The following is a 22,736-nucleotide window of genomic DNA, read 5'->3' on the forward strand; positions in this document are numbered from 1 at the left end:
ACGTAGAATGTTCTTCCCCAGAACGTTCTGTAACCCACTCCCCTCACCTCCTTCAGACCTTTACTGAACAGTCATCTCTTCCCTGGAAGTTCCCCCAGTCACTCCATCTGAAATAGTAAACTTGTCTACTCTGAAACTGCCTATACCCCCTCCCTGCCTTTTTTTCTCCTTTGCACTTGCTGGTATCAAATACACACATACACACGGATTTACTATCTGTTTCTTTCTCTGGAAAATAAAAGCCCCAAGGGCAGGGTCTGTGGTCTGTTTTATTCACTGTAGTATCTCTAGCATCTTGAAATGTGCCTGACAGTAAGAGGTGCTTAAATATTTGTCGGATTAACACATGAAGGAACAGGACTGTAGAGAAGCCCTAGGAATGCAGGAGAGAGAGTTACAACAGCTCAGGAATTTGTGAGAACAGCCCTGAACTCAAGGTGTTAAACGGTGAATACACAGCAAGGAAATAGGAACAGTCAGTATGTAGAAGGCAATACTTTTGAGACTTTTTTTTTTTAACTAGAAACAAGGTGACAGTTTAAGGTCCCAGACAGACCTTTATTCCTGTTTTAAGGGTCACTTCTACCCCCGTTGCGGAGGGAATAACTGCCGTACAAGAGAAGGCTGATGAGTTCCAGAAAGAAAAGCAGGTGATGAGGTGAAGAGACCAGTGCAGTCGCCAACTCTTCTAATAAAGGGAAGGCATTAGCCTTGGAGAGGAGCCGGGATGCTTCCTCCTTCAAGCACAGCGTAAGAGAGCAGCTAAAGCCTGAGCAATCCTGTGAGGGGGAGCAGACAGTGAGCACGGCCCAACAAGTGGCTCTGACCTCCGCAAGGTGAGGGGAGAGACGATGAGCTGATGGAGGGATGCGGAGGTGGAGCTGGGGTCTGAGCTCCCCAGGCAGAGATGACTTGGAAGAGTGCTTCGGGGGAATGCAGCAAAAGGCTGCAGCCGCGTGTCCCAAGGAGCAGCCAGGGTCAGTGCCAACTTCAAAGCATCCATTCATTCAGTAAACAGTGAACAGCAAGATACTACTCTGTGCTTTGATGCAACAGTGAACAAAACATACCCGCAGCCCTGCTTTCACAGAGCCTACATTCTAGTGATGGAAGAACTTATTTGCAGGCCTAATTAGCCTTACTTCGTCTCCTCATTGAGTAGCTCTAGCAGGTGCTGTCTCAGCATGGTGACTGGCACAGGGAACAAGGTCAAGGGGTAGAGAGCATCACCAAAGAGTCTGCCCGATGACTCTTCCTTTACAGTGTCAAGCACCTGGCGTGGTCGGGCTCTGCCTTCACTGTGCATAGCTGGGGTATCCTTAGAACACCCTCATCCCCATTCCATATGACCCTCAAGTCCAATGACCTCCACTTCTGCTCTACCTGACCCTTTGGCTAACCCTGACCCTTGTCTTTACCTATAACCACCCAACCTCTGAATCTCAGTCTCAGGCATTCCCGAGTGTGCACACCCTCTCATCTTTCCAGCTCTCTTACTCACTGGCCCGGGTGCACCCACCATACCAGTTCTTCTGCCTCAGCACAGCTTCTGTGCTCTCTTACTGTGTCCCTTTCAGTTCCCACAAATTTCCGTATCTTTTCTATCTGGCCATCAAATACGACTAACCCCCTCAAAGCCTCTTCTGTCTGTTCTTCAGTCATCCTCACCCAGAAAAGTTCCAGTTTTATCTTTTCCACATAAGTGAATGCATCCTGCTTTAAAAATCCGCAGGGATATGCATAGCAATGCAGATCTGGGCTGCCAACAAGCCACGATTTACAGCCTCTGCTGGAAATCAGTCTGCACCTTCCTGGTCTTCCACAGCAGCTATTTCAAACCCTCCCCACATCCCTTAAGCCACGCCCCCTCCACCATCCCATCCCTCGCTCAGCAGAGGACCCTTCCCTCTACTGCACGGGGACCCTCTCTCACAGTTCTGCCTCCACCTCTCCTCTACCTGCACCGTAGCAGCCGCCTCTGTCCCACAATGAAGGGAGGAAGGGCTCCTCCTCCAAGAATTCACCAGAGCACCACTTCATGATCTTTGATGTTTCCTCAGGAACCTCACATCCTCATCTGCACCTTCTGGAAGCCCACCATTCAAAAGGCTGAGTCCAGGGGCAGCCTTGCTCTCTCCTCACTACCAACCTCCTTAAAAGGAGTCACCAGCCCTCACCACCTTCTTTCCCTTTCCTTCCAATGACTCCTTTAGCCCCTGCAATCTGGCTTCCTCCCCAGTTGTGCTATGACCATCATCTCACTGCCCTACTTGCTAATTCAAATGTACTTTTCCTCTGCCCTGGTCTCATATGATGTGCCTACAGGAGGTGTCCTGAAAACCAATCCTCCTTTGGCTTCCTGACATCAGCCTGTTTCCCTTCTTCCTGAATACTCTCTCAATCTCCTTCAAGTTCACATCCTGCTAGCCATCCTTTACACACCATGTTTCCCCAACTTCCAGCCTGGACCTGCTTTACCTTCATGATCTTCTTATGAGGTCTCATTTCCCACAGGTTAGATGAATCAAATTATTCCCAGATTTGTATTCCTAACTCAGACTATATATCCAACTATCGACCAGACATCTGTACCCACCTGGATGCTTCACAGGAACCTCAAACTCAGTATATCCCAAACTGAACTTGACCGTGCTGTCTCTACTCTTCCATTTTCTATAAACTGTAACATTCCCACTTGTTAAAAAGTCAGATGAAACACCAAGACACCATGACCTCTCCCCCGAATACTATTGGCAGTGAGTGACAACTGGTTTCCTCACTTCCATTCCTAAAGTTCCCAGGTCTGCTCTCCAGACAAAAGCCAGAGCTATCTTTTAGAATTCAAACTGGATCATCCTTAAAGGCCTCCAATGGCCGTGCAGTGCTGTCAGGATAAAATTCAAACTCCCTAGCGTGGCATTCAAGGTCTTGGTGGATCCAGCCCCTGTGTTTCTCTCTGACACCACCTCTTGCCACTCACAACGCTCCTAGTGCCTGACATCACCATGTGCACGCTCAGGAGTCTCAGGAGCATTTTTCCTCTCCCCTCCCCTCCTGCTCCCTCTTTGTCTTCTACAGGTATGTCTCTGCCCAATGCTGTCATCACTGCTGAAATCACTTGTCCCTTGGCCTCTTTGCCTAGAAAAGTCCTACTAAAACTCAGGCTTTCCAGAATGGAAACGACCTATACATATGTTCTTCCAATCAGTAATCCTAAAATCCTATTTTTCCTTGTCACCACAAGGTGAAGGCTAACAATTTCACGCTTTCATCATGAGTAAGGCTGTTAACTAAATCATTAACAGTTACCCAAATCTGGTATTCATAAACTAAAACCAGCTGCTTACTAGAGAATTCTAGTTAGTTTTCTCCTAAGACCTCTGCCACAACACATTACTTGGCACATCTGCTAATATTTAAAATTCTACCACCAATAGTTGAAATTTCCCGAACTTTGAGGAAAATATTTATCACCTTATTACTACTGATGTCTTGAGTTAACTATAATTTAAGTAGTGCTGTAATTTTAAATAAAAATCACTGTTTATCTTTATCATAATGGATTTAGTTTGTGGTAAGTTGTCTGATTAACTCTATATAGACTACTGACACATATTTGCATGAATAATATTTTTCAATAAATGGATTTTACAGCTAATGTTAGGGTGCAAAGGTGAGCTATTTATACCCCTGTTGTTAAAGTAATTTTGCTTGGAAGAAAACATTACATTTTTATTACAGAACTTTTTTCCCCACTAAAAAAAGTAAATAGGAAAGCAGGTTTGCCACCAAATATTTTGCTAAGCTGGTCATCACTTAACATAACAAAGAATTATCTGCAACTTTTACCTCATGACCCACCAGTGTTGTGATCAGTTCTGGGATGTCACAAATAATTTGTTACTAAAATTAGAAAGCTGAAACTTCATTTAAAAAACTGCTCTAGAAAGGAACCAAGGTTACACTTGGTGTCACCTTCATTTCTACAAAATTTCTGATAAAGGGGTATAGTTATGTACAGTGTACCAAATCAGTGCTCTCAACTACAGGTGACCCAAGCCAGTCATCTATCATCTGTGTCAGAGAAAAAAAAAAATACGGGTGAAAATTGCTGATGTAAATGAGAGAAGTCTGAGCCGTGGTAGCGGAGTGTGCGTGGGAAGGGCTGGCCCTGGCACAGGGGGCAGGGAAACGAAGGGCAGAATCATTGCCTGATGTCAAGACTGGGTAACTGGCAGGACCTTTCAGCGGAATAGGGAATGCAGGAAGAGGAGGAAATTAGGATAAAATATACTGAATTCAACTTTGAGTAAGTCAAATCTCACACCCAGCAACATCTGCAGGAAAGGTCCATCAAAGGGCTGGCTCTATCACCCTGAAGCTCAGACACACACTGGGCTGGAGGGACAGATGTGAGCTTCACCACAGGCTAAGATGCAGGCAGAAACCAGGGCAGGTGTGTGTAGTGAGAAGAGACAGGAACAAGATGACATCACACAGGGGAATAGCCATCCCGTCCTGCTATGCAAACACTGAGCAAGACTAACATATGTTTTTAATTCTATGAGAACTTTCCTCTAAAGTTCTCAAATCAGTATCCGGCAATGGTGGAGACAAACTTACTCAGAAAAATCTTGAGTGTGTACGTGACCCTTCATCCTCAGTTTCCATTTTGGTAAGGTGCTCTATCACACCACAGAGCAGGACCATTCCAGGGCCTGACAGGTTGGAACTGTCGCAAATCAAACCAGATCCCTCACAATACATTCAATATCCAAGAACTCCGCACAGTCCGGGCCCCAGACCGGCGCCAGCCAGACCAACAGGCTTAAGCCCTGGTAGTCCCTTTGGTGACGAGATGGCACAGCGACACACAGTGCCATCTCCAGTTCAGGCACCCTGACAGCACTCAGTCTCTACAGAAGCAATCAAAGGGTGAGAATTTTTGATTTCCAGCTGAAGTTTAATATGTAAACGTTCACATACGCCTTCTTTTCAAATTCTATAGAGAATCAATGTTTCTAGTAGCTGAGTCCTCTACTATTCACCCAGAAAAAGCCAGTACCACTCTCAAGCAAACGGTTAGACCCCAAGCTATAGTCAGATTTTACACGGCAAGAAGGCAACTCTCCGTGAGGACCTTCTCTGTGTCGGGTACCGTGCAGCGCTTCACACGTTACCTCAGTTCATTCTAAAACACCTCCATAAAATAAGGATTGAACACTCCCACTCCAGATCAGCGAAACCACATTCAGAGAGGTTGAGTAAACTTTCCAAGGTTACAAAGCTATCACATGGAGATCTGGGACCGAAGCCCAGTCATGCCTGACTCCAAAGACTGCGTTCTTTCCATCACCACACATGTAATTTTAAGACTGTTCTAAGGAGATGCCGCCATTGGCAGAGGCAGGACAGGGGCTGTGAGGCTCCCTCCAGGCCACTCATTCCGGTCACCAAAAGGGGAGCTTTGCTTTGATCTGTTCATACACAGGGTTCCAAATCCAATTATAGCTGAAAAAAAATTTTTAAGAGCTCCTGTGTTTGAAAAAGAAAAATGTGAAAATCTTTATGTTAAACTGATGTCATATTGCTATTATCTGCATCATTGGGGGGAAAAAAGGATAGCAAACATGTAGCAAGGCCATAATTTATTTTAAAAATTAGTCCAGTAATTAAATTTCTTCTAATCATGAAGACATTTAATCTATTTAAATTTGACTACCATTTCACTTCTGGCCAAGAAAAAGTTGGGGTGGGGGAAACACTAAAGAAGAATTACACAAATCAAAAAATGAACAGATACATAATTTAATATATTCATCTTACTAAACAGTGTGCTGTACCCTCAATACAGGCATGGATGTAAAGAACCATTTGTGACTATTTTTCTTCAGTGAGATATTCTTGAGCTACAATTCTTCCATTTTTTCGTATCAGTAAATAGTGGTAATAATTTAAAAATGTGTGGCTGTTTTTAGGAAATTATTTACTTATTATAATATTAAAAATAGGAGTTATGAATCATTAATAACTAACAGAAATTTGCACTAGATTGGTACTCCTTGGTTATCCATAGGAACCATCACAGGCAAATATCAACCATGGCCTCTTAAAAGATGCCAGAAACTTCACCAGCGCTATGTGAGCAGCTATGAGCAACCACTCTAAAGTGGGGTGAGAGTTAAATTTTATATAAAGCAGATGTCAAGCTGTTGAGAACAAGCCTAATAATCATCAATTTATTTAAGCCTGGTTTGGAAAGTCCGTAATCTATGGTCCTGGTTTAACTCACTTTATTTAGCTCATGACTCATTCTGAAAACAGACTTACTGCCATGGTCCTTTTAATTTTTAACATGATTTCTTTTTGGTAAATTAAGTTTATAAATATACCTTACAAATTAAGTTCACAAATGGGAAGCAGTATGGCACAGAACTGCATCTGAATTCTCTAGCCTCCTCTAAGGAACAGTGTGAGTTTTGTCAAGTGACAGTCTCTCTGGGAGTCACTTTCTTCAACAACAAAAAGAGATAAAAATTCTGATTAACACTGTAGATAAACCACAGACTGATTTCTTCTCTTGTACAAAACACTCTAAAACGACAATAAAGGGATTTTTTTAAAGTGAGGAATACAGAGGAAGACAGTAGATATTAGCAGGTAAGAGATTTCAGAAAAGGTTTAGAAGGCAAACGCAGACAAAGGCAGGGTAATTGACTAGAAGCTTCTGCCCAAGTGTCAGCAACGGGGAAGTCTGATCATAAGGGGAAACAATCTATAGACAGATTATCAACAGACCACCAGAAAAAGCACGACTGGAAGAAACTAGCCACTACTTAGGGCAATGTGAGGCACGGAATTTAAAGTACAGTTTGGTTGAAAATCTCCAAATGGAGTACTTGACCCCTAGGGCTCTTCCTCCATCCCAAGCAATTAAACGAGCAGAATCCCTCCTTCTCACCACTTCACCTTCCAAATAAATATATACAGAGAGAACATCTCTGAAAATACTGAGACTTTTGGGCAGACTGAATTTCAGGTATCAAAGGCCATCCATATAGAAATGTCTGGAACTCTGAACGATCAAGTCTAGATCTCAAGAGGGATGTCAGGTAGAGATCTGAGAGCCAAAAGATGAAGCAATAATACGATTGGACAATACTACTTTGGAATGTTGATACTGAGGAGAGTTAAAGACTTTGGGAAACATCAACATGAAAAGTAATTTAACCAGAAGAGAATCAGTGAAGACAACAGAAGGGATGGCCAGACACAGGAATTTAAAGACGAAAGTACAATATCATAAGAGCAAATATAAAAAGGAAAATTTCTGGAAAGGAGACAAGACTTAGAAAATCAAGTGTCTCAATGGGTTAAATAAAGTAAGAACTAAGAAAAGGCCACTGATGGTTAGCAAGCGGTCAGAGTTTCATGAAATGATTTTCACTCATTTAACAACTATAACATGTGTGCCAGGCACAGTACTAGTCTCCCCAGGTGTAAGGGAGCTAGAGAGACAGGAGCCAGATTAGAAAGCGTTAAGAATTAAACAGTGATTATGTCAGACTTTCTCAAGAAATTTTTGGAAAAGGGTAGGAATAAAATGAAATGATAGACTGAAAGGAAACCAGACCCATAAAAGGAAAAATAAATTTTTTTAAATTTCATATATTTAGAGAGAAACAGAAAAAGCCAGTGAAGACGGAGAGATGAACACAGTGAAGGTGAGGTCCAAGAGGGGGCAGGAAATGAGACACGAATACCACTAGCAGGGGGCTTTAGGGAGCTTAGCCTTGGAAGGAAGGAAGGGAATGAACGTGCCTCTAAAGTAGGAAGAACGGAGCAGGGCGTTGGGACATGCCTTCCCTCTCTTCTAAATAACAGTATACACGAATGCATCAAGAGCCTAAGGTACCAGACAAGACTGTAGGCCCCACAGAAAAATAAAGGTAGAATGTGGAGTCACTATCTGAAGGTTTTGCCAGCTAGATATAAAAACCTAACTTATAAAGAAGAAATATATATTTCAGTGGAATGGTAGATGCAAGGGTGAGAAATAGCTACCAACGTTAGCAAAACAGCAAAATATGTACAGCATATAAGTGATATTTTAAGAACTAAGAATCTAATGATGTCCAAAGAAAACAAAGCTGCTGTAGTCTCTTGTTTGAAAAACGCAATTAATTTTTTGTAGCTTAAATTTACAACAAAACAATCTTCAACATCTTGATTCGGTATCTCAAGGTCAAATACTCACAAAAAGAAATGTATAAAAACATGTACGATACGTAAATCTGTTACAGTTTACGATCAAGAGGGAAAACGGTGCACATTTTTTTCTCATCACGGAAGGCATTATCATAAAATTCAGGTTAAGAAGATGGAAGCGTGGCAAGAAATGTCACATCAGGGGAATGCTATGTTTCAGAAAACCATTCATTAGTGAGAAAACAAATGCATGTATTATGCCACTTGTTAAATGAAAAAAAAAACTTAGAGTGAAACTATTTAAAATAGCGAGATCATAAATATTGTTGCTAACATTTTTACCCCCACCCCAAGGTATGGGGCTGACTACTGATACTATCAAAATATGTATTTTTTCACTTTTCTAAAAAATTGAAGCAAGAGGGATTTACTATATAGCAGAAGGAATTAAATCCAATACGTTTTAATAACCTATAATGGGATGTAACCTGCAAAATAATGTATTTTTGATTCCTGGCAGCAACAGGTCCCACAACAACTGCGTCTGTGTAGCCAAGTTGAAGAAATCCTACCAGTAGTTTCCAGAAAGTTAAAAAAAAAAAGTTACATGGGCCAACATGCTTATGCTACCCCAGTGAGAGAGCCCTGGTGCCCTTCCTATTATGGGCTCACCAGACTGCCCATGCAGAAGTAATCCCACAGGCCTCCAATCATGGGAGAAACAGTCCCATGACAATGGACTGTATTTACTTGGGGGCCCAAATTCCAAACTGAAACTATCCTGTGCATTCAAACGGATATTAAGAATGGATAGAAAAGACTGTAATCATGGAGGTCCAGCCACTATATTTGTCCACCATGTATCCTCACTGAAGCCACAAAGATGTGACTTTCTGGAGCAGATCTCTGCAGGTGGAAAGCAGGACCACTGGAAATTGAAGTCTGAGGGCCAAGTCTGAGGACTCAAGGTTTATTTTTCGGTGAGATGAGTTGCTGAAGTGGGACCTAAGAGTCACAGGCTGAGTAGGCGAACAAGTAGAGACAAGAGAGTAGGGAAGGAAGGAAGGTTCGCTGACGGTCAAGGGTGGGTGCAGAGGCAACGAGGGACTGAGAGATGGAATGACAGGAGTTGGCAGCCAAAGAATCTTTGAAGTTTGAGATCTCAGAATTTAACAGACGTACTTCCTGTGAAACAACTCAACAGCAAGGTTGCATGTGGAGAACTAGAAGTAAAAATCTTGAAGTAGGGCAACTCAGGACCTGTAAAAACCAAAGGAGAGGAAGAAAGCTGCAGAGCCCGTGCACTGGTAAACCAACAAGCTGGCTAACAACTGGCTGCAAGAGAGTAGGTAGGAAGTGTTACAAAACCTGGGAGCAGGATTCAGTAGCCAAATTCACAAAGGAATGAAGAAAGGTAGTGGGAGCAAGGTGATCCTGGTTGTTTTTTTTTTTCTTTCAATAAAGTTAAAAATATTAACTTATTAACTTTCTTTCAAAAAAATTTATATTGTTAACCATGATGTGGAAGGTGAGAATAAAGAATGAAAACAGCTTTATCTTTACCATATTTAAGGCCTTTAGACCTTTCATAATACTTAAAAGTCCCTGTATCAGCAGTGAAGAGTTCAGATGACTTTCTGGTCCCCCCACTGACCAAGCTAACGTACCCTGCAACCCCTGGAAAGCAGGCGCTTTCTCCTTGACTGGCTGTCACAAATCATGTAAAAAGAAAATAACTGGGACTAAATTCCATGAATGTGTGACAGCCACCAATACCTGATCATATACCTGGCCTCACACCCCCAAAACAACTCCAACACCCAGTTTCTAGAAAATCACTTATGGCTAAAAAGAAATGTCACGAGGTTTAGTGGTTCTCAAGGATTTCTAACCACACCTATCAGTCAGTAACTATATAGGTAGAAGTTAGAGTATACACTTTCCATGCTTGTCCCGTAGATGCAGAGACAGTCAGTCCATATGTGAGCTGAACAACGTATCTTCACATACTAATGACACGTATGGACATGTCACTAACTTCTACGCCCCCAAAAGCACTATTAGTTGTCAGTGGCTTCTGAGAAAACACAACAAAAATCAAAGTACTTCCTAGGGAAAAAGAGACTGTAGAGGTCAGATGATCCAATTTACAGATTAGAAAACCAAGGCACACAGAAGTTAAATGCTTCAGCTGAAGGCCTCGCAGCTGGTTAGTGGCTCAGCTGAGATAAGAGATAAGAGAACCACTGTCTGAAGTCTCCCCTCGGTGCCCCCCTCCCCCAGCGCCCACCCCGAGATGCAAATGTCCAGTGGAGCTGGGCTGGAGTTCCACATAAAATAGTAAGACTCCACGCTGTTTTTGAAATGTAAAATGAGATGGCAGAATCTAAAAGAAGAAAGAAGAGCAGAAATTAAGAAAAATATTTGCTTGATATAAAATAATATTAATTTAAAACTATACCTTCACTGCTTCTGATGAAAGTACATTTTCCTTTTTCTGACTTGTGCTCATGGGCTCATTTTCAACACTGAAAAATAAAAACCACAGTTTCTTCTGAAATTAAAAGAGAATTATCAAAAATCATATACAGTTTTTGAGTTTAATGCAAAAATTAAAAGTTTTTTTTTAATAGCAATGCTCAAAAGATTCATACACAAAGTGCTGTACTAAGAATATGTTGATTTGAGTCTTGACCCTTTAAATGCTCATCCAGGCTTCAGACAATTTGGGGAGTCCATCATGCGCTGTTCTTTTCTTATGCTGACGACCAGCATCACACTAATGATGCACCTGAACAAAGGAGCACCAGTGCACGACTATCGTAATCTTGGGGAATGTTGGCATTCTTTTACTTTATGTATACTAAGGCTCTCTGCTGCCTGACCTCTTTTAATGTCTATGCTGAGTGTTATTTTGAATATATTTCTACTCAGTAAATTTTTATAAACATATAGTGAGTTCTGGGGTTGCTCAAAACAGATGCAGGTTTATCTAACCCCAAATGTGTCCCGGATGTCACCTTAAAAATCTGATTTTCCAGATAGTTACTTCTAATTGTCTTGTCTGGAATACCTCCACAGATGTCTTATGAGATTTCATAATAACCTACTTTGCCTATTAGGCACACATACACTTTAGATCTAAATATATCTCTGTGTTTACACATTATTTTGCTTTCATCCTTCCTTGATCCTGGGCAAACTGGGTTGCTCCACACCGAAGATATTCATGACACTACCACGTGCTGGGGATTGTGCTTGGCCTTGAGGATTTAAGAACCAGTAGGTTAGGGTCTTTGTAAAACTCAGTCTAGTAGGGGAGACTGATACACAAACAAAGTAATCATACAGTTAGGTACAAGCTGTAACTGCTGAATGCATGAAGTATCATGGAACACAGAGGAAACAAAGAAGGGCAGCAATTCTGCCTGCTCAGTGAGGTGCCCACAGAGAAGTGGGTAATAGAAAACACGGCATTTCAGGAAACCATGTTCTGTTTACTTGTTTTTAATATAAAACCAGAGCACAGGAACCTGTGACAGGCAGAGGTGATCCTGCTGGAGATGAGAATGAGACCAGAGGTTAGTGGATGCCAGACCATGAAGAACCTGTCTGACCCGTTGCAGAATGCGGTCTCTGTCCTACCAGCCCTGGGAAGCCTTCAGGCAGGAGAATGACTGAGAGTGGGGAACAGCCTAGGGATCCTGGTGACTGGTGGGAGGGGAAATGGAAAGGAGGAGGGGTCAACAGCTAAGATCAGGATGGAAAGAGAGAACATGATTTGTGCTACTTAGATTTTCTACCCATAAAACCCAGTGCAACTGTGCAGACTATCCAGGAAACAAATAATGATTTAAAAAAAAGGGAGAAAACATAAAGAGATCATGAACATCTGGAAAACACAATGGATTTTATTAAGTCTCAGACTCTGTGCAGGATTACAAGGTCCAACAAGATACAACCATGCTCTTAAGCCATTTAAACGCCAATAGGAACAAACAAGCATGTAAATAAGATAAATATGTGAGCTATTTGTTTTGACACATGGAAATTGCACAGAGAAAAACAAAGACAAATGCAGAAAAAATAACAATGTACAACACAGAACTGTAACCTATACATACATACGTAGCTATAAAGTAAGAATGTCTCAAATGGTTAATATTTTTAATATGAATAGGTTCTTATCTCTTTTTTTTTTCCTATTTTACTAGGTGTATTTTTAGCCACAAGGTTGTTTACAATTCAGTTTTTTAAAAATTAAATGTCAATTAATACTGGTCTATTTAAGCTCGAATCAAGAAAAAGAGACTGGCAAATTACATGTAGAAAGAGCATGCTGCAAGGACCTGGGGTATAATCATGAACACTACTGGCCTTGATGACTTCCTAAGTGTTCTAACTGTAATCTATGTTGAATGACCTAAAAACTACCTAAATATATAAGCATTTATAACTTCAGTATCCTAGTTGTTACTTCAAGATTTCTGAAATTATATTCAGAGTGTTTACAGGGCTTTCTATAAACTTACTGCTGCAGTGAGGCTGTAAATGAAAATAGTGAAGCGTCTTTTCCAGCACAAGAGCTCTGCGGAAGATGCAGCTCTGCGCCCAAGGGATTTAAGGCAGAACTCAGTGTTTTCCAGTAGCTATAATTAATTCCGCACTATAAACACACACAAAATGCCAGAAAAATACAGCTGTAAGTCAGCACATAAGTATTTTGTATTGCGCAAACAACTAAAGAATTTAAAGCTGAAATCACTAAAAGAAGTAACACTTGACACTTTATAAAACTTTCTGAAACTTATATCCTATGTTTACGTTTCATGAATTTTATTGCTAAGCCAAAGTTTAAAAATGTGTTGAGTTTTAAAGCAAACAACATTTCAAAACTTGGGGTTATATATAAAAATCACTGCCTTACTTAAAGCTTGCCCCATTTCTTTTCTAGATTTACTGGAGTCCCTTCCTCATTTGTCTCTGGCATCTTCAGGACTGTTCTGCTTCCATTCATTCTCCCTGGCCAATGTGATCGTTAATGTAATCATGACAGTCTCCTGTTCAAAAAAATCCTTCAGTAAACCTCCAGGAGCTGGTGAATAAAATGAAGAGTCCTTAGTATAGACGTTCACAACCTGGTCGCAGATACACCTGTCGTGTGGAACCAACTCCCATTCTCAGATCACACCAAATTCACATGCCAGCAACCACTTTCTTCTCCTGCCTGCAACACCCTTCCCCACTCTGCCCAACTCTTCAACCTTTACAATTTAGTTCTATCTTAACCAGTATTATTCTGTGCTCCCACGGCACCCAGTGATACCCCTCATGCACTTCTGCTCTTTACCCTAATGGCTGGTTGGTTGTCCACTTGTCTAACTAGAGTTTGAACTCATTTAACTCAGGAATGATATCATTCATGGCTGTATCCCTGAGCCTCACATTGTGCCTGGCACTGTGAAGGCACTCAAATATTGTTAAATGAATTTTAAAAATAACTGACATAAAATACACTCCCTTTGTGTGTGCTGAATCAGAAAACACTGTTCCATTGGGAACAACGTAGTAAGACACATTAGTCCTTTTTCTTAATGAAACCCTAGTCCACACGGCTCCTGAAAGCATGCACCAGCCACTCTCATCCACATCATCTTTATCTGAAGAAGGCAGTGGGGCTGGGAGAAGAAAATTACTCAACAGGAACAAAGATATTTTCAGTTGATTTATAAACAAAACACACAAAAATCAGAAGAGAGTCCATAAAGATACTCAGAACACTGGGTACTTGGATGTCTGCTCAGCAAAAAAAAAAAAAAAAAAAAAAAAAAAAATTACAGAAAAATCTCACAAGGCTTGGAGTGGTTCTCTCAGACTCTCAAAAGTATGAGGGAAAGAGAAACATTTCAAATTCAGATATCTCAAACCTTATGAAAGACGACAAGCCTCTCCTATTGTTCTCTCACAATTTAACCCCCTCTGGGACCTGGGACTATTTCAATAGCAGTATTTTTAGAATGCGTACACTTTGCTCACGGCAGGAATCACAGCCACACGTAGGCACACAGAGGACTGCCTTGTATTTCTAAGCAGCCTCAGTCTTACTCAGCTAACAGGACTCTGGAAATTAATCTTTCAAAGTAGTCCAAATATCAAGGTCAAAGTAACACAGAAACTCCTCGTTTCTGAAGCAACCTTAGGACCATAGCTAAAAACCAGGAACCCAACATACAACCATTAAGCATCTACTGACTTTATGCCAGACGTACAATAAAACAAACCTCTGGGCCATAAAAAAAAATGGGGCATATTTACATTTTAAGGCTCAAATAATGTACACAGAGAGTCCCTATTCTGTCACTTAAGCTATATTAAACTTTTTTTTTATTAAATTCTAACAAGATTCCCTAACTCATAGCAAATAAGAAGGAGAAAACCAGGCCACGAATTCACTCACCAGATACACACTGCAAACTTTTTAGGTACCAGGCACTCTTCTTGGTACAAGGAGCTCAGCAGTGAACACACCAGGCAAAATCCTTGCCCTCTTTCCTTCAGAATCCCTACCCAGGTGTACTGTAGGCACCTGGGCAACTGTGTTTATAAAGTAGATATCCAGGCCTGACAGTTAAGGATCCAGCTGGAGTGGAGCCCAGGAATCCACATGTTTAATAACCAGTTCCCCTTCCACGGGGTCATTCAGACGCAGGTCGCCCTCTGACCGCATTCTTGATAAATGGTCAGAGACCCTCCCTCTCTATTCAGCTGAAACCAGCAACTGAGAGCTGCCCAGGGAAGAGAACCATCTGGTGGGAGGGATCTCCACTTAATATTATTTAAGTGTGTTATGTGTTGATACTTAAAGGTAGGTATCAATTATTTAGAAACCTCACTCACGTGAAACATTACCCATTTTCCAACACCGATGCCTGGCAGAGCTGGCCCCAGTGAAGAGCTGATACCCTAGTGAGCACACAGAGCATCGCGAGCTGAGTGAGACCAACAAGAAAAATCCCCTTCTTTCAGTGTATACCGCAGACTGAAGCATAAGGGATGTGGCGGGGCGTCTACCAGAGCCAGTTCCTCAAGTGCTAAGAACACAGTTTCCTAGAAGGTCAATGAACACAGAAGGAGATGGGGGAGAGCACACAGTGTGGGAGATAAAGCTCTTCACTCCTCCCCGTCCTGGAATACAACTGCTGGGTACCGCCATCTACTCCGTCTCTTTTCTCACTCACCGTTACTGTGGCTGCATCAGAAAAACCTGGAAATGTTAAAGCAGCTTCCATAACCGTCTTCCAGAGGACTGCCTACTTCTCACTGAATCTCTGAGTCTATGATTTCTTGCCATTTCCAGGAGGCAATCTTTGCTACTGATGACATCACTGGCTGTTAATTCTGAGCATCCCAAGATGCTCAGGTCATTTAATAGAAGGTCGTTCCTGATCTGGGTATCGCCTTACCTCTAAGCAGTGCCCCCAGTCCGCTGCCCCCAGGAACCCTACACCATTCTTAGGGGACTTTGCTGAGGATTTCCCTTCTCTGCCTCCCTTCCATCCCACTCAGACAGCCTGCTGCTACCTGAGATTTTCTTCCCACTCTTGATTTTCACTTCCATTGTACAAGGTATGGTCCACACAGCACAGGAACCAGCAGTACCGCTGAGGACAAGGAAAGAGAATCAGGGTACATCCCTCTATGGCTTTCTCCTCCCCTGTTAACAAAAAGCCCTGCTCGCTCCAGAAGCCTGGCCCACTAAGCAGCATCTCCTCTACCGCAACTTCTTTCAGCCTTCCTTCCGGGCATGTTGCTCCGCACCTCAGAGGCAACTTGACACAACTCCTATGATGAAACCCTAGAAGCAGCCAGAATGTGGCCATCCCTTGAAACGTGATAGTACTTCAGTAAAGCCTTGGAGGACTAATGAAGAAAGAATATGGAACAAGCAGGGGTCTCTTCCCTCCCCACTCCCTTCCCCATTGTCATGAGTAGCAAGATGCTTTGCAAAAATTCAACATGGACATGTATGTTTCAGGGACAGCACCTTAGGGACAAAAGGCACTTCTGTCAAAATGCCCTTTTCTGGATCTGATTTTTTTCAAATATGTAAATTGAAGGGGTCAGACCAGTGCTCCGCCAGATCTAAAATCCCCACAGGATCCTCCAATAGCAGGGTAAGTGGAAAAAGAAACAGGTAGACTCACATCGAGGCTTTTGTGGTAAAGGAAGAGAAAGACTATGGCCAAGAAAGCAGTCCAGTCAAAATAATACCAGGCTGTTCCAACAAGGAGGCAGAATCTTCTCCTGTCCCTTATTTCAGAGTGACTGAGGCCACACTAGGACCATCCTTCAGTCCCTTAGACTCCACCCTCCTCCCAGCCCTTACTTTGGTCCTTAAACATAGTGTGGCTTTAGCCCCACACCCTCCAAAAGGTCTGCTCATGCCCTGGGGGCATCTACACTACCTCGGGGATCTTTTCTTAGAAACACATCTTTGCACAAGCTCCAGAGTTCTCTTTGTTTACTGCTACACTGCAGGAACATTACAGATTAAACTGACTTTTGTGCCCTGGCCCAGAGCCTCATCCAGCATCTCCAACCCTGCTTCTGTGGGGATAGAGACAGAGCTCCACTCCGACGGTTTGCAAACAACCATCTGGACAACTGTCCGTTCATAAACAGTGACTGCCAGCAGTACAGCAGCACTTGTATTTTTTTTAATGACCATTAACAGAATATAAAACAGGTGGTTATAGCTATTTCTGGGCTTCAAATTAAAAGGTGCACTTTTAAGACAGTCAAACAGCATGTATTTTAGCTCAAACATCTGGCATTTGAATTTCAGAGCTCTCCGGTGAGAAACTGGGAGAAGGGAGGAGGTAACAGACATGATTATGAAGCACGGCGGCTCTGCGGTCCTAGCCTCCTCCCACAGTTTTTTTTCCCAGAGCTACTGCCCTCCCCTATAATTTATTTATCTACCTCGAAGCTGACTTGTGTCCTGTTCCCATCTCACGCTCCCAAAACAAGACCCATAATCACAGTTAATCCCAGGCTACAGAGCGAGCAGCTCAGTGTGTCTGATGGGTACCTGAGCTGTCCATCCGTACATGACACCAGCAACTGCTCCATCCCCACGGTCTTCTACGTGTGTACCCTGCAGATCCTCAACATCTGGAACCCCCCCCACCAGAATCAATACCCTGAACTTTTGCTGACATAAACTCAAAGCAGTATTCCAGCTGCCTTCTAAAATGGGACCCTCATTCATGAACCATTCAACAAACTGTCCTGAGAGAGGGGCACTGGAGGTCAAGAACAGCAAGACTGGGCATTCCCAGAGCTGCCCAGAGCTTCTCCAGCCCAAATCCCTCCTCCTCTGGAAACTCTTCCATATACCAATAAACTGATAGAATGTGAGAATATACATACACACACATACAAACCCATCCCCAAGTGATTCTTCTTTTTAAGAAAAAAAGTAATCTCATCATCTCAAAGCCTTACCAAGGCCAACCTCACCTGGCCCCTGGCTCCCTTCCATCTGTCCTCTCTGCCTATTCTGGCATCTGGTCAACATGATCCTGCCCCAGGACCTTGAAATTGTCTATTCCCTTGCGTGGAAAGTCCTTTCCTCTGATTTGCTCATGTCCCACTCCCAAATATCATGCAGGTCTTTGGCTAAATATTGCCCAGGAGAGAGACCTCTCACGACCATCCCATCTGCACCTCACTCCGGACTCACCACTTCCACCATGTCCCCTTCCCTCACCCTGCTGCACTCCACTTCAAAGCATGTTACAGATAAATCTGTAGGACTTGTTTACTTTCTGCCCTCTCCCATCGGAATACAAACCTCTGTAAGCGGAGACGTAGTTAGATGTTCAAATCAGAAAAAGTGATTGACACATCTAAGATTTTTTAAAGGATTAAATTGAAAATTATTCTTATAGTTTATATAAGTGTATATAACTATCGCAGAAAATGTAAAAGCACCATTGTTAAGTGAAAAAAGAAATTCAAGTTTCAAAACCCTAAAGAGAACTTACTTTTTCTAAAAATATGTATACCTGCAGATATGTGCACAGGAAATGACCAAGAAGAATCTAGTACTTGTGTCTCAGTGGACAGGGTTATATATGAGTCCTGCTTTTTTTCTTTTTGATTTTCTTATCATTTCATACCTGTTTTAGAAAAGGATATATTACTATTAAAAGGCAAAAAAAAAAAAATCCCCAAGTATTGCAGTTGATTTCAAAAAACAAATAGAAACAAGGCAGTGGAAAAAATGCAAGCAATGAATTTAGAATAGACAACTAAATACTAGTAGCACACATAGTACATAATGGCAATTTCTTGTATCGTAATAAATCCAGCATTGCCAAGTAAGATCCTTATCTGCCTACCTAGAACAATGGAACAATCAAATTTATTACCGTACACATTTTCGGCTTTGACTAACATAGCACAATGCCACCCTTTCAGCCAGGGTGTGCTCCTTGGTGCTATGATAACAAAGACAATAAAAAGCTGAGAGTTAACACCTCACCTAATCTGTTTCCAGTTATCAGAATGTGAAATTCAAAGTATTTTATTTCTTGTCATAAGCATCATGGCAGTTATAAAAAAATTACAGTCTGCCACTAATGTAGTATCCGTGTTTTGTATACATTTTAATACAAAGAGTAAAGCAGAAATCTCTAACATATATCTTGTAGAAATCACACAAAATTGGTATTTGTGAGAGCACTCAAATGCCATATTCACGTCATTCTGGCACTGCCATTTATGCTACTTGTCATAAAGAACATATAAAAGATAAGCTCCTTAAAAGGCATGCTGTATCACCGAAACCAAAACTATATTTTATATAAGTGGAAAGAATGATTTTCTATTTAATCCCAAAATTATAACACTTATTTTGGCTGAATGAACAAAGAAAAGTGGGAAGAGGTAAAATAGCTAAGTCCTCACCTACCATAACCAGGAATCAATATAAATTGTCTAAAGTTTATAAATCAAGGAAGAATAGTAAATAGACATACATACAGAAAGAATAGAAGAAACAAGTTAAATAAGATTAAAACAGTTTCTTCTAAGAGGGGAGTCTCAAGAATGGGCCCACACCTATGACATGTGCCACAGTCCCGTGTAACAACTCGGTATTTATTTTAAGGGTGGAAGAAAGATTTGTGCTATGTCTGCCTTCCCCACAAAACTGCATGGGTGCTTGAGCCAAAGACCATACTGCACTGGATCCCCAGAGCCTAGCACAGTGCCTGGCACAAGTGGTACGGAATGAATTCTTGTTAAAAACATTGGTGAGGTAGGTGTTTAAATCAAATGATCAAATGTTAGGACCACATAGAGGAAATACCCCATACACTTTCACATGTGACCTTTCCAGTACAAGTCTTCCTAATCTACAAGACATACTTCTTTATTTTGTACACACCCATTACCCTATGGAGTTTTGAGTGGCATGCTAAAGCTGGAAGAGACCTTAGAAATGAGGGCCACCTCCCTCACTTTATAATCAAGACTGAGAGAGCCCTGAGCTGCCCAGAGTCACACTGCTACTCACGGTGTATGATGTAGGTGATCTCACAAAAGTGAGTTGATATTTTTGAAGCTGTTAATTCCACTCAGTTTTAACATTGCAGATTAATAATGCATAATCCTCACTCATACTTGTAGAAAGTATCAAAATATCAAATTATTCTGCATTATATATATTCCATCTGTTTACAGCCTTAATCATAACTTCTTTCATTTGAACAAGTTAATGGATTACATTCTTCCTTTGGAGAATTTCTGCCAACTCAGGATGATAAATTCTCTTGTTTCTCCCCTCTTATATAGATACACACTAGGTCATAACCAATCTTATTTTTTTTTCTAATATAAATAATTCACATAATTGTTAATGTTTTTGGGGAGTGGGGCAGGTAATTAGGTTTATTTATTTGTTTTTAACAGACGTACTGGGGATTGAACCCAGGACCTCGTGCATGCTAGGCTGTACCCTCCCCCAATTTTTTTAAGTATAAAAAGGTCTAAAATGAAAGGCCTCCCTCTTGTTTCTCATTCCTTCACCCAGTCTCCATCCTCCCTAAACAGTTAACAAAACACTAGTAACAGACTTTTTATACAACCCCCATTTTTATATGCAAATGGAGCATACTATACACAAAGCTTTGTACCTTGCTTTTGAAAAAATTTTTACTTAATGCATCTAAGAGATATTTTCTTATCCATACATAAAAAACTTTAACATTCTTTTTGTCAGCTGTGTGATATTCCACCACATGGATATACCATAATTTACCAATTAGTCTACTATTGATGGAATTCCACTTTTTTCATTTCTGGCTTATTAAAACAACATTGCAATGACTAAACTTGTAGAGGCAATTTTTGCCCCGTTTGTAAACTGTATACATTCAACAGAATTCCTAGAAGGAAATTATTAAATCAGAGTATGTGAATGTAAAATATTGACAGACCTTGTCAAATTGCCCTCCAAAGTGATTCACCAATTTATACTCCCAACAGTATGTCTGAGAGCTCTCATTTCCCCATATCAAATTCAAGTTTTGATTATCAAACAGGTGGAACATGGCATCTTGCTACAGTCTTAATTTGTAACTCTTCTGAAGGAGGGTGATTTTTTAAGTGTTTGAATGATCTATAAATTTTATAAATATACATTTTTTCCTCTCTCAGTTGTCAAGACTATAAATTCTTTATCATATGGGCACTGACACAGGCCATCTGGGCAGACATCCAGTTGCAAGCCATTGTCTTATTTCCATTCAAAACCATTTTCTAAGGCCTGCCTTCTGTTTGGATCTTCCCAATTAAGCAGAGGAAGCAGTCCCATAATGCAGTAGGCTTTGAATTCAGGAAGGAAAATTTGACTCCTCATTCTACCACAAGATGTTGTGAGACTTTTGATTAGCTACTGGAACTCTCCAAGCCTCAAATTATGCATCTGTAAAATGGAGTAAAGATTCCTCTCTCATAAGGTTGCTCTGAGGATTAAAGGAATGCATATGTTTAAAGCCCCAGGCATAGGGCTTGGATCTTATTAGAGCCTCAATAAAGGGTGGTTTAGTTTTGTCACCACTAATCCATCGGGGGGGGGGGGGGGAGGGGGGAAACACACCTGACTAAGCAAACAGTTGTTTCACTCCTTTGGGACACTTCCAATTAAATACCCCCAGGGGTTAAACACTGAGGGATAATCCTGCTGGAGTTGTACCAGCACTTGGCATTCACAACTGCCAAATAAACATTAAGAAGGAGTTACTTCTGGTCCCAAAATGTCAGCTTGTTTCTCCATCAGCAGCAAACCATTTTGTATAAGGATCCCAGCTCACTTGGAATGCTGATTTTTGAAAGGATCTGCTTTTCTGTCCCAGTCTAAGCCTTATGGAGTCAAGAAAGGGCAGGAGGATGGAGGGAAAGCACTCGCATTCACCCTGCTGGTACAGTTACCACCACACCTCCCCACCAGCCTGCTTGGGAAAGGATGCTAATCAAATCATGCTCCGAGAAAAGTTAATAATGCGAGAAGACACTGTGAAGCCCACTTACAGTCCTCAAACAATGTTTGACACTCACAAAACAGCGTGTTCTGAATGAAACAAGTCATGCACACTGAGTATCCGCCTGGCTTATAATGAGTTCATCTTGAAAGCAGATGGACGTGTCCATCTCCTCCATTACTTCAGGAACTCTTTGAGAGTAGTTTTGGCCTTTCATTCATCTTTGTATCCCACTCCTAAGCAACACACTTTACACGTAGCAGTCACTCCAACTTATAGAACAAAGACTCAAAATAAATAGGACTTCTTCAACTTTTATTTCATGCTGATCCTCTCTTTTCAGTAGGTAGCCTGGATTACTTTCCTTAGTTTCAATTTACATCAACCTATGTTTTCTTGCTACCATAGTTGTATTGGCATTTCTGGTATACCTGTCAGTATATTTCATCAGAACTCTGGTTAGAAAATGAAGTATTTTATTGAGGGAATACTATTTTCCTGTTACTTTACAAAATTTGCTATTGTCCTTTTTACATATTTTCCACTGAGATGAAAAAAAGAACCCAAAAATGTTTGTTTTAATAAAGTCAGAAGTTCTGATTAAATTTATTGCAGGCCAGTTTGAGGTACACTTGCAACTCTTACATATTTAAAGTGTACAATTGAATTAGTTTTCAAGGAATGTCCTCAGCAAGAAACACAATCCCCAGGTTAGACATCTGGCAGACACCCTGTTAAACCCAAAAGAGAAATCTCATTTGAAAAGAAGTACAGTTCCACAGCCTGTATTTCTACTCCACTGCCAAGAGTAGGTCCTGTGCTTTCCGTTAACCTGGGAGCTCAAGATCCTCACAAAGTACACATGGCAGAGGACTCCTGGAATTTTCCAGTCACCTGTACTGTAGCAGGCATGAACTAAGGATGTGGGCTTTCAACACCACATAGGTATCTCATTCCACTAAACTAGTGACCAATTAT

The 22,736-nt window shown here is 41.4% G+C and overlaps 1 protein-coding gene across 1 annotated transcript in view; it reads right to left on the reverse strand.

Moving 5' to 3' along the window:
- CRYBG3 (crystallin beta-gamma domain containing 3) overlaps window positions 1-22,736 on the reverse strand; it is a 103,181-nt gene that overhangs the window by 75,605 nt on the left and 4,840 nt on the right. Inside the window, exon 2 of the mRNA XM_031672287.2 lies at window positions 10,670-10,736. Within this exon, the coding sequence (XP_031528147.1) occupies window positions 10,670-10,736 (67 nt within the window). The remainder of the gene's footprint in view (window positions 1-10,669; window positions 10,737-22,736) is intronic.

Source organism: Vicugna pacos, chromosome 1 (assembly GCF_048564905.1).
Source record: "Vicugna pacos chromosome 1, VicPac4, whole genome shotgun sequence".
Classification (NCBI taxonomy): domain Eukaryota; kingdom Metazoa; phylum Chordata; class Mammalia; order Artiodactyla; family Camelidae; genus Vicugna; species Vicugna pacos.